The sequence below is a fragment of the Sceloporus undulatus genome, chromosome 2 (assembly GCF_019175285.1).
Source record: "Sceloporus undulatus isolate JIND9_A2432 ecotype Alabama chromosome 2, SceUnd_v1.1, whole genome shotgun sequence".
NCBI classification, from domain to species: domain Eukaryota; kingdom Metazoa; phylum Chordata; class Lepidosauria; order Squamata; family Phrynosomatidae; genus Sceloporus; species Sceloporus undulatus.
Window position 1 is genome coordinate 188,374,751 of NC_056523.1, and position 12,209 is coordinate 188,386,959.

Sequence of the window (12,209 nt, forward strand, 5' to 3'; positions counted from 1 at the left end):
GAATGGGGGTGGGGACTCCATGCAGCTCACAGGTCATACTTTCAAGGCCTGTGGTTTAAGCACACAGAAATTAATATTAAACTCTGTGTTAGTAGTAATTATGTTTTTCATATAAAGAAAATCTGATGCCAGAACATGAAGTGCTTTTGGTCCAAAAAGAAATTTAATTTCAAAGGCATTTTCCAGGAAATAATACTGGAGGTTGGTGAGTTTGTTAGGGATGTTGTTCCAAGGTGAAAAGAAGAGAGGAGAAAGGTCTGAAGGTGAGGCTAACAAATATGTTTCAGGAAAGAAACTGAGCATTTTTCTTCATAGTTGTGAGGGGGGAGGGAAGGGTCAACATGCATATTTCATGCCAGAAATAAAGAACAGTATGCTAAAATGTTTTATAATTGCAGATAGATATACTTATCTTGGATATTTTAAAATTTTAATTTTTTTCATACAGAATGGGACTGGTTTGACTATTATTAAATAACGGTGCTATTTTCTGGGTCAGGGGGATTAAGCAGTTATTTCAACATCACACTTTTTAATAAATGCAGATGGATACAGGAATCCTTGTTTATTTTAATAGATGTACGTGGACCATGACTGTTAGATATAAACAAATTGAAATAGAAAATTTAATGGATATATCTAGCTTGTAATGCTTGTACTGTATGAGTTTCTCTATCTATCTTATATGCTATTTGTACCAGCATCATCTAATAAACAAGATGGCCACCAACAACCACTCTTGGCTTGAATAATGTGCTACTCTGGTATATAAAACATCAGTGACATCAGAAACAAAGAAAAGATTTGCTGGTAAAGTGTAATTCTTGCCACTCCTGAACACAAAAGGCCATTTGTCTGGAGACAGTCTCCCCAGCCAATCCGGACCAACATTTTAGGGTACATCTTGCTCTGAATGCTCTTCCCATGCTGCTTTTAGCTTTCATGTAACAAAGAATGACAAGATGCTTTTGAAGGTCTTTGTCTTTCCAAGATTTATACAGAACAATGAATAAAATTGTGGAGGTGATTGTAACAAGAGTAGAGAAGATGGAGAAGATGCGCTCAACAACAGCAGAATGACGGTTCCCCCAGGGAAGCAGTAAATACTAGGCAGTGCTAGTGTCACTGCTGAACTGTAAATGTCTCAAACATTTTTCACAGATTTGTCCTTGGCTTTTGATCCTTGAAAGTAATATTTAGCAATGCTGTATGCAAAATTCTGATTTTTATTACCGGTTACTGTATTGTCAATGGGGTGGAGTGGGGCAATTCTGGCTTTCAGTTTGCATTTACAGATTTGGCTGTTTGTTTCCTGCATTTTTAATACATGCTTAACTCTGTGCCACTGAAAAGAACCTAGCTGTTGTCATACTCACCTAATATAGAAATGGCATGCAGTCTGGCCTGAACAGCTTGCAATCGTTTTTTATGATTGGAAAAACCATGGGCCAGGCGAATGTGTGTAAACAGCAGCATCTACAAGAAGAAAATAATTAACAGGGCTATAGCAATGTTCCCAGCACCTAACCACAACCAGACAGCCCTCACACTCTCGTGCCTGGCCAACAGTCATATCTTCCAATTCTACCCATGAAGCAGAATGAAGTAGTATGAGCTGCACTGCCTCAGCTTGGACGTGCTGCATTTTAGAATACTCCCCAATGCCCATATACGCTAGGAAGAGAACTAGCAAAGGGGTAGGGTACAAATCTATCTCTTCAACATCCTAACAGTCTATTTGTTGTTTTTAAACCTTAAAGAGATATTCAAAATGTCACCCTTCCCTGGATGACAGTTCTATCATCTAGGGACATAAGATCAGCCTTTCTGGACAAGATCAAAGATCTAATCCATACATTTCATTCCCACAGTGGTTAGTCAGATGTCTATAGAAAACCCATAAGCAACACCAGGACACCCATATTTATCACCCCAGCGCCCATATTTAGCTTCAGATATAGATGTTACTCCAAAGACATGGATGTAATTCCAGATGATGTCCGCTGCCATCTAAAGTCAATCAATCCTTTGCTAACATTAATGAAAACAATGTAAAAGGTCCTTCATTTCAATCATTCCATACTGAAAACAAAGGATGGTCATCATTCCTAGGATAGCAGCATGCAATAGGAACTGAATCTAGAAACCTCAATTCATAGCGTGCCCTTTCGAGCCTGAAATAATTCCAAATGCTAAAGGAATTCCAAATACTACAGGACTTAGGATTCTCAACTAAATTGTCTGTTTTCTCGAATTCAGTTAATTTATTTCTCCCCTTACATCAAACCAGAAACTTCATTCTGTAACACACTGAGTACCAAATTTGCTCCTTGCTTCAACATACCTGTTTATCCTTTGGGATACTGTACATTTTGGTGAGGGATTCCATAATTTCAGAGGGGCTTTCTGAAATCTGCATTGAGAAAACCAACTGCTTAGAATCTAATAATACAAAAGGCAATATAAAATTGAATATTCCACTGTTGAAGAGACAGGGAATACCTTACCTTGTCAAGTTGTTCTATGTGGATATAATGTAGTGTGTTGCTGGTAGTCTGAGAAGAAAAAGCAAGAAGGTTTTGGCAATCATATCCAACCTCTCATTTAGAAGCTGTGGCACACTAGCAACCATGGCATAGATATGTTTAAGGAAGACCCACGGGAGCAAAAGCTCAGTATTTAACTGTGGCTTTGGCTAACAATCAACCTGGCCTTTGTGGGTAATTCAAATACACCATAACATGTATTACAGTGCTGGCAACCCCTATGTGAGAGAAAACTACAGCCCCATAAATCGATGCCCAGGAAAAAGTAAGCATTTAGAGAAGCAAAAGTCTCCACAGGCAGACAGAGGAGTTAGCTTGCAATCTTGAGGGAATCTCAACCCTGTACTGATGTGTTGACTTGGGAATGCTATCAAAGTGTGTCATCTACTCAGATTTTCACCAGAATGCTCAGGGTAATGTAAATACTGCAGAAATGTACCCACAGAGCCTAGCATGCAACTTGGGAAGGGAGGACAGCATCTGAAGGGTTTGTACCTCACAAGAGACCTATCAGAGAAATTCTCAAGACATAGAACCACAAACACTCCTTGAGATAAAAGGGCAAATAAATGGGACTTCAATACCACTGAATCCCTAACCCATCACCACTATCTTTAAGAGTGAAAAGCAAACTATCCAAATACATGACACAAAACCTAGAGCAGAGGGATATGGTGGTTGGTCTGCAACAACCTCCAACTGAATTGATCAAGCTACTGAATGCGGCTGAGAATAGGAAGACTGGCTGCCAGCATACCTATTGTAACTTCCTCCATCTTAGCATTCACTTATTTGGAATGGAGCTCTGTATTTCTTTTACAGAGTGAACAGAGAGCAACATCCTAAACTTTTTCTTCTATTCAATGCCCACCCACTTCCCACAGAACCCTACAAGACAAGTCTGTAGGAGACTCACCCTTTTGTCCACTTTGACCTCGGCCCCTGGCTCTGCATAGAATTCAAAGTGTAGTGTAGTTGCACTGGGAGGGTATTTCTGTGTACAGATCACAGTATGGAATCAGAACAAACCAGATGGCAAGCACTCTCTCCAAAAAATCAAGCCACTCTCTCTTCACTGGGGGAAGGAAGGGATGGAGACCAGCTCAAAGGACAATGCACCCTGGGACTGAAATTGTTTGCAGCAGTCTGTATCATTATGCACAAAACAATCCACCCTCAACTCTCCTTACAGCATCTGGTGCAAGTAGAAGCAGGAAGAGGTAAGATGTAAGACGTTAGGCTTTGGTATGTAGATATGAGGATGCAGAAGGAGCCCTGGAGATATTCAGAACATTCTAGCAATATTCAGAGATGCACAAAAAATAAAGAATGGTCTGTTTGCATGTTGTTTCCAGCAGCCTAACACAATGTGTCTGTCTATGCATACACAAAACCAATCATCTCTGCATCTCACCGTGTAAGCTTACTCTGATAGTTGTAGCAGGTAAAGGGGGAAATTTCTAGCTTCAGGCAAAAGGAGGGATTTTTGAAAAATGACTCACAACACATGAACCCTGACAGGTATTACAAAAAAGTTACTTGGGGCATCTCAATGCATGTTGCAGCAAGGGCCTTACCAAATGCTTTACTTCCTATTCCAGAGGTTTAGAGTAACTCACTGTTTTGGTGAGACAGCAACTGTGCTGACACTACAGTACTAATCCACTAGGGCAAGAAATAATCTCTGTAAGGATTGACATCCAGAATGTTTATGTTGTAAAGAGATGGCTCCTTTTATTATCCAGAAAAACAAAGCTCTTAGAAATGTACAATTCTACCCACAACAATGCTGCTTCCTTCCAGAGTGCAGCCAGTTAAAACTGTAGCCTGGTCTCCTCTCCTCTCCTCCAGCAGCAAAGACAATGCCAGCACGTTTTAAAGCAACAGGGGCTGTAGACTGGTAACATGACTGGTAACAAGACTGGTAACAGATCCAAGTTGGCATCTCTATCAGTTCAAGAGATTATCATAGTAGGGGCAAGAATTAGGTACACTGAGAAAGGGAAAATGCACTTCAAAATCCTATCCAAGTATTTCCAAAGCTTCTAAATGTTCGTCCTGATACCACATATTGGTCCCCCTCTCAAAGTAAGAATGCACACACTAGCAAAAAAACTAACCTAAACAGAACCTGACAATTTCAATATCTCCTTTCCTTACTCTAAAAGGTTATTTGAAGATATAACCTTCAGAAAGCCCATTCCAAATAGTGTTTGTTGTTTTAACTCCAATATACCATGTTTTGTTGGACTCTTGTCCACTACAAAAGCCAGATTTGTCTTCCACAAGAGCAGATAACCAACTGTTTGCCAATGCTACTTTAAATAACAACAGGGTGAGAGGTACTAAACTAGCAATTGGGCAAGGATGTAAGGAAGCAAGTGGAAATTAACATCACATGCCAAGAATCAAGCTACCAATTGCAGAATGGTAAACTCAAAACTCAAAACAGGGCACTTACCAGCATGTGCAAATCTCTACAACATTCTGCAAGACCAAAGCCATTCTCCTTGCCACCCCAGCTCTACAGAACAAAAGAGGAAAGCCATGAATGTAAGCAAAACCTCTAAAACATACCAAAAATTGGAACATAATTTCAAAAAGCACAGCTGTACATCTTGATTAAACTCAATAGAGAAAAAAAGAACAACCGACAATGCAAATTTTTGTCTCCTCTGTCTCATGAGTATATAGAAAGACTTGTTAGATATAGTTATTATTTATAAACTGTTGTATAAAGGTTTTCTGTTTTTCTTCTTTACCTGTTATTTCATTCTGTGTATTACTCTACAATTTTAAGAAAAATGAATTTAAAAAACAAAAAATGAACAAAACACAGGGTTTTTTTTGTCTGTCCTGTTCTACTCACTGCTGCATTTAAAATCCTGACAAATGCTTAAGGGAAATTATTATTATGATTATTATTATTAAGCTTTATTTATATGGTGCTGTAAATTTACGTAATAGCATCACAAAATGCTAAAATGGCCCATCAAACATACACAGACCTGGTAAGAACAGAAAGCTTGAACTATGTTCTCTTTAAAATCTCCTCATCTTATACGATTATCTGAGGGGCTGGCACAGCTACTGGGCAAACAAGAAAGGACACTTTCCTACTTGCCCGACAACCACACAGGATCCTAAACAGGTCTTCTGGAGGCTGCAAAGCCATCTCCTTCAGTAGCAGCTGTTGCTGGGGGAGCAGCATCTTCATGGTCTGGTGTGGCTGCAGCCATACTAGACCCTGAAAACATGGGGGGGGGAGGGCTGCCTCAGCAGTGGCCTGGGCACGTAGGAGGAAGGGTAAGGCAGTATCATCACCACCACCCACACCGGGTGACACCAAAATTATTGACACTACTGATAAAATTTGTGGTGAACGATTTTATATTAAAGTGTTCATCACAAAATCAGGTCCCAGATTATAAAACTGTCTGATTTGCCAAAAACATTGTTGCTTTGAAGCTAGTCACAGGTCACACTCCCCTTCTGCATGCTGATTTGCCACATGGCAATCAAAAGCATAATGCTTAACAGAAGGTAAGTTGCACCAGGTGCCAGCTGTCCTACCTTGTTAATATCACACCGGCCAATTTAAGCAATCTGCATTTTGACACAGGCCACAAGAGCAGGCCCAATGGAAATTAAGCTAGGTTGAGGATGCTGTGCCCTGTCTTCAGTCACTATCCAACAGCACACATGTCCTCAATAGCTACAGACAGAACACCCAAAAGCACATAAAGAAAGGGACATAAGTTTTCCATGTACCACTGTTTAACAACAACAACAACAACAACAACAACAATATTTATATCCTGCCTCTCGCTGTATTGTATCTTCCTTGATACTCTGGCAGTGGGAATAATCCAAGTGGCAGATATCTGTGGAACACTTTACATACAAAGCAGCAATGTTTAAGATGGGCTAATACAGGCAGCTCAAAAAGAGGTGGAAAATCTAAGGTTTGGGGTCTATAGGTATAAATACAGGGAGCATTTTTTTTTAATCAAAACATGCTAGATAGCTTGTTTCTTGCTGTTCTGAATGAATATGAAAAAGATGTCTCATACTCAGATAACTGTCAATACACTGAGTGCGCAAAAACTGATCTGAATAATTGTAATACATCTATTACATTTTTCAGAATGGGCATGAACTGGGGAAGTCATAAGGCCATGAACAGCAGCTTTCTTGTGTATTTGATTCCGCTTACCTCTGCCAAATGCTGCAGCCGAGACAGAAGAGGCATCCTTTTGTCAGAGCCCAGGCGGGTGATGTAATTGGAACGTTTACTAAACACATACAGAAGGTTTAGCACTGCAAGCACCACTTGCATATCAGAGGATGCCAATAGCGTTGTCAAGTGCTAGATGAAAACAGGAGAGAGTACATGACACATACCTGAAACCACTATCACCCTAATTATCACAGAGATTTCAATGTTCCCATTTGAATGGAACTCAGAGTCTTTTGTTTGTAGTACCATTGCACTGCTGTTTGTGGATAAAAGATGAACTGATGAACCAGAAGTCTTCAAGTCAAATGAAAACTTGATTTGGCCTTATGTAACCTAGTATTCCTCAATTGCCTTAACTAACAATATGAGGATAGTAGTACTAGACAATCTTATATACTTCTTAAAATGTAACTAAATATTATGTAAAACACTTGATATTTTTAAAACTACATAAATACTAAGTAGTTAAACAGAAATGTCGAGCCCATCTCCCTCACCCTATCCGCTAACAATATAATTCCTCAGAGTTTATAGAAATAGCATGAGGCTCTGTGTCTGTTGGGAGGATGACAGAATTTAAAAACATTATTTTTGGACTAAATATCCTAGAATCCATCAGTCAACACAACCACTGACAAAGCCTTCTGGGAATAGTAGTGGGGGAACCTTTTTCAACCCCTGTCATTCTTCCCCCAACACATCAAATGGCCTCACATTTTGTTCTGACACATGTTGTAAGGCACTCCTATTCACTCAAACCCCACCTTACTTCTTTATAGATCATTACCTCAATAGAGCTGTACAAGTGACGAGAAAAACTGTATTCTATGAGCAGGGCAGTGAAGTTCAGCACTGAAAGCAGCAGAGATTTCAGCTGTTCTCTCTCTGGCCGGTCACACACCAGCATCCAAGACATGTTCTCCACAGTTTGCCCAGCATCTGCCAGGATGCCATCAAATCTGTCTAGCAGGTCCACCCAATGGTAAAGTTCACACTAAAAAAAGGGGGGAAAAATTCTGTTGACAACCTGGCTCAATGACAATGACTTGCACCACAGGGTTCTTGGACAAGCGCCCATCATATCTCTGAGGGAGCAGAAGATTAATCTGTTACAGCCTCCATTCTCTCTAGTTATCAGACAAAAGTATTCCATGAGCAAGGCAGTGAGCAGGGGCAAGAACAAGGCTAGCTTAAATTGTAATGACACAGACGCTGACAGAGGGAGGCCAAATGAAGTAGTGTGGGGCAACAGGAGATATAGCATTAACAGAGTGGGAATGAAACATGAAAGAAGAAGAGATCAATGTCTGAAATCTATCCTGGCTTCTACCCACCCTGTTAGCCCGAAAGATCCGAGGGTCATTCCAACCATACCACAATGCAATGCCAGGTCGGTAAAGAACAAATCTCATTCATGATTTGTTAGAAGAAGAGAATACCGACCTGGCCTGCTTTACCAAAACCTGGCAGGAGAGGACAGCACCGTAACCTGGCTAAGGCCCTCCCTGCCGGGTATGCGGTTCAGGAGCAGGTTAGGGAAAGTGGGCGAAGGGGGGGAGTGGCATTGGTCTACAAGAATACTATCACTTTGACCAGGAGACCTGTCCAGAAGACAGATTATCTGATCCTGAAGGCTAGGGACAGTCTGGGGATTCTGTTGGTCCACCGTCCACCCTGTAGTCTAAGGACTCCCTGGCCGAGCTGCCACAGCTAGTCTCAAAGCTGGTGCTGGAGTCCCCCTGATTTCTTGTCTTGGGGGATCTCAACATCCCCTTCGCCCACTTTCCCTAACTGGCTCATCAGATCTTGCAGGGGCACACGGCAACGCACATCCCATTCGTCCCTATGGGACGCGCTGCCCCTTCCTCACCCCAACTGAAAGCTGCATATAGCACGCCCGTGTATGACGCGGGCGCCCTGTAATTAAATTCAAGAAGTTATGCATGCTTGTCGCACCGCAATTCAAGTAAACCTACAGAGACTTGGGCTGTAAAACTGCTTTATGAAATTAGGGATGGATCAACATTACAAACTGATGTCCCCTGGAGCCAACCATGTTTATTTGAAAACCATGCCATCCTCCAGCTTGCATCATAATGCCTCACCATAAACACAAATACATGGTTTTTGCATTTTCTGCAAAACAATAAATAAGGTGTATAACATTAATAAGCACACTATATAGTTAACTGTCACTACTCACCTTTCCAATATTCCATGTTTTGATCTGTTGGAGTTCCAACAGCAGCTGTTCATCATTGCAAACTTTGAGTTTGTCTATCAAAGCTCTGCAATCTGCAGGCTGGAGACAAAAGAAATCACAAAAGTAACACATCTCACTATAACGTGATGACTGTAGAGCAGGGGTTATCAAACAGTGAGTCAGGACCCTCGGGGAGGTGTGTGCGAGAGTTGCTCAAGGGGGAGCACAGGAGCCGGAGGCTCTGATTCCTTCTCTTTCTTTCCTACCTTTTTTATATTTAACATTTACGCATGCCTTGAGTTAAATACTGAATTTATGCATGCCTTGAGTTAAATATTGAATTGTAATTTGAATGATTTTATTTCCTTATGAGCATGATGTCCACATGTAGATATCAAGGGGGGTTTCCAGAGTAAAAAGTTTCTGAGTTCCACTGCTATAGAGGAAGGAAATTGTTTCAAAAACCTAGATTAAATACAGTCAGCCCTTTATATCTGTGGGTTGATGCCCCTTTCCCTGTCCTCCACAATGGTGGCCACACATGTGGTGCGCCACCATTAAAAATAACGGGACTTGAGGTCCCAGGGTTCTTGGTAATCACGGGATGTGTGTGTGTGTCCAGAACAAGAACCTCCCCCCTCCAGATACAAAGGGCTGACTGTACTGTCAAACAAAACAAAAAATCTAGCCCCCAATATTCTTCTCTCCTGTCTGCCCCCATCTCTTCTGTAAATCTTAAAGCATCATATATGCAATGTTCTCAAAAAGATACTTTGCGGGTCTTCTGAGAGAGACATTCACAAGACTGTTAAAACTGAGTGGAGTGACACATGGAAGTCACAATCTGCTTTAGGATCAAAGGGACATGGCTTTCATTTGAATTCATTTAGAATCCCCTTCTGCTAAAGTAATTCCTGGACTGGAAGGTAATTTCTGCAGCTGTAGGTTCAGAATTACAAGCAATTTTTGCCTTCCCCACCATCCCAGTATGCACTCGCTCCCTCCTTTCTCTCACTATTTTGATTTTCCTGCTATAAAGAACTTGCAACCAGCCAGCTACCATACAACCCAAAATACATTCAGGTATGAGTGGCAAGGCTGTACTGTTGTGCACACTATCAAAAATTCATCTCCACCTGTTGCAGACTATTGGGCACATTCACTTTACAGTGTTTCTACATCAAACTCAGGATGACAAAAATGATACTTACAGCCTCAGTAGGCGTTTTCTTCAGCTTAGTTCGGTCCACTTTCATTTTTATAACTTTTCCACTTCCTGATCCTACTTGGTGAATCAAAAATGAGAGAAAGGTGACAGTGAGTGGGAATATTTAGAGAACAGTGGTAGTACAAACATCAATACAAAAGTAATGCAAACTCACACTATATTGACTATATATAGGCTAGGCTAAGCACAACAAGGGACACAAGGACAGAAGAAAGACAGATGCAGGATCTCTCTGCCAAATCACACTGGAATATGGCATGTTATGCTCTTGAAAACTGGACTTCCTACAATATTTTACTCTCTTTGTGTTGGCCCTTATCTTGCTACACACCTCCAATATTCATTATTACTACAGATGCATGCTGGAAATCTGCAATCAGGATTCTAACCAAAATATGGATATTCAAAACAAACAGCTACAGGCTTGTGGCAGTTGTTTTCCAAAGAGGAAGAAAATCTGGGGCACAAAGCATCTGTACCCTCAACACATCATCTTCTAGACCGGGGTTGGCAATTTTGGCTGATTAGAGAACATATTTCTGTCCAACCACCTGTCATTGCCTCACCAGAACCCAAAAGTAAAAGAGAAAAAACCCGAAAGTCACAAGATTCCTACTTCAATCTTGATTTTTTCAGTTGGGAAGACAAAATTGCCCCTCTTAGAGGCCTCCAAAGAGAAAACAAACTCCCTCTGTTCAGATTCCCCCCCCCCAAAACATACTGAGGGTGGTAGAGAGGGAGCAACCAAAAAAACAAAACATCATCACCATCATCATCGTTATCATCTTATATCCCGGCTTTCTCTCAATATAGGGATTGAAGATGACAAACAACAAACATAAAACTATCTAGATCCATTTCAAACCAGTTTTAGGGCAGGCTACGGAGTTGAGATGGCCTTGGTCGCTTTTGTCGACAATCTCCGTCTGGGCACCAACAGGGGAAGTGTGACCCTGCTGGTGCTCTTGGACTTCTCAGCACCCTTCGATACCATAGACCATAGTATGCTGAGAGAGGTGAGAATTGGAGGCTCTGCTTTGCAGTGGTTCCAGTCCTACCTCTCTGGCAGATTCCAGATGGTGTCGCTTGGGGACAGTTATTCTGCCAAGAGAGAGCTCAGGTCGGGCGTCCCTCAAGGCATGATTTTGTCCCCAATGCTGTTCAACATTTACATGAAGCTGCTGGGCGAGATCATCTGGAGACATGGGGCTGGGTGCTATCAGTACGCTGATGACACCCAAATATATTTCTCTATGTCTCAGACTGATGCAGTGACTAAGGAAGGCATCTCTCCTCTGAATGCTTGTCTTGAATTGGTAATGGACTGGATGAGAGAGAACAAACTCAAGTTGAATCCAGGTAAGATGGAGGTACTAGTAATAGGGACTCCCAATCCAGGAATGGAGTTATGTCAGCCAGTTCTGGATGAGGTCACACTTCCCCTGAAGGACTCTGTCCGCAGTTTGGGGGTGCTCCTAGACTCATCTCTCCATCTGACGGCTCAGGTGGATGCGACGGTCAGGAGCACTTGCTTTCAGCTTCGGCTGATACACCAACTGCACCACTTTCTGGAGCGGGAAGACCTTGAAACAGCAGTACATGCACTGGTAACCTCTCAGCTCAACTTTTGTAATGCGCTCTACATGGGGCTACCTCTGTGTCAAGTTCGGAAACTTCAACTGATACAGAATATGGCAGCCAGGCCGGTTACTGGCACATCTAAATTTGCCCACATTACACCAGTTTTAAAATCCCTTCGCTGGCTACCTGTTAGTTTCTGGGCAAGATATAAAGTGTTGGTTTTAACCTTTAAAGCCCTACATGGCTTGGGTCCTGACTTCTTGCAGGAACGCCTTTTCCCATATCATCCTCCTCGCACTCTTCGTTCTGCTGGGAAGAATCTGCTTCAATCAAAGAGGACTAGACTTTCGGCAGTGACCCAGAGCTCCTTTTCAGCAGTTGCTCCTAGACTCTGGAACGACCTGCCGGATG

General features: G+C 41.7%; 1 protein-coding gene across 8 annotated transcripts in view; it reads right to left on the reverse strand.

Annotated features, from left to right (window-relative positions):
• The window catches only part of HUWE1 (HECT, UBA and WWE domain containing E3 ubiquitin protein ligase 1), a 129,775-nt gene that overhangs the window by 87,350 nt on the left and 30,216 nt on the right, over positions 1–12,209 (reverse strand). For 6 of the 8 annotated variants that reach the window (XM_042451567.1, XM_042451570.1, XM_042451571.1 and 3 more), the window contains exons 3-11: positions 10,201–10,271; positions 8,990–9,088; positions 7,574–7,780; positions 6,763–6,915; positions 5,008–5,070; positions 3,463–3,540; positions 2,508–2,555; positions 2,345–2,413; positions 1,377–1,476 (exon numbers count right to left, since the gene is read on the reverse strand). In XM_042451567.1, coding sequence (XP_042307501.1) covers positions 1,377–1,476; positions 2,345–2,413; positions 2,508–2,555; positions 3,463–3,540; positions 5,008–5,070; positions 6,763–6,915; positions 7,574–7,780; positions 8,990–9,088; positions 10,201–10,245 — 862 coding nt within the window. In that variant the 5' untranslated portion in view covers positions 10,246–10,271. Of the gene's footprint in view, positions 1–1,376; positions 1,477–2,344; positions 2,414–2,507; positions 2,556–3,462; positions 3,541–5,007; positions 5,071–6,762; positions 6,916–7,573; positions 7,781–8,989; positions 9,089–10,200; positions 10,275–12,209 lie in introns of all 8 variants that reach the window. The other 2 variants (XM_042451565.1, XM_042451569.1) reach the window with 2 other exon arrangements.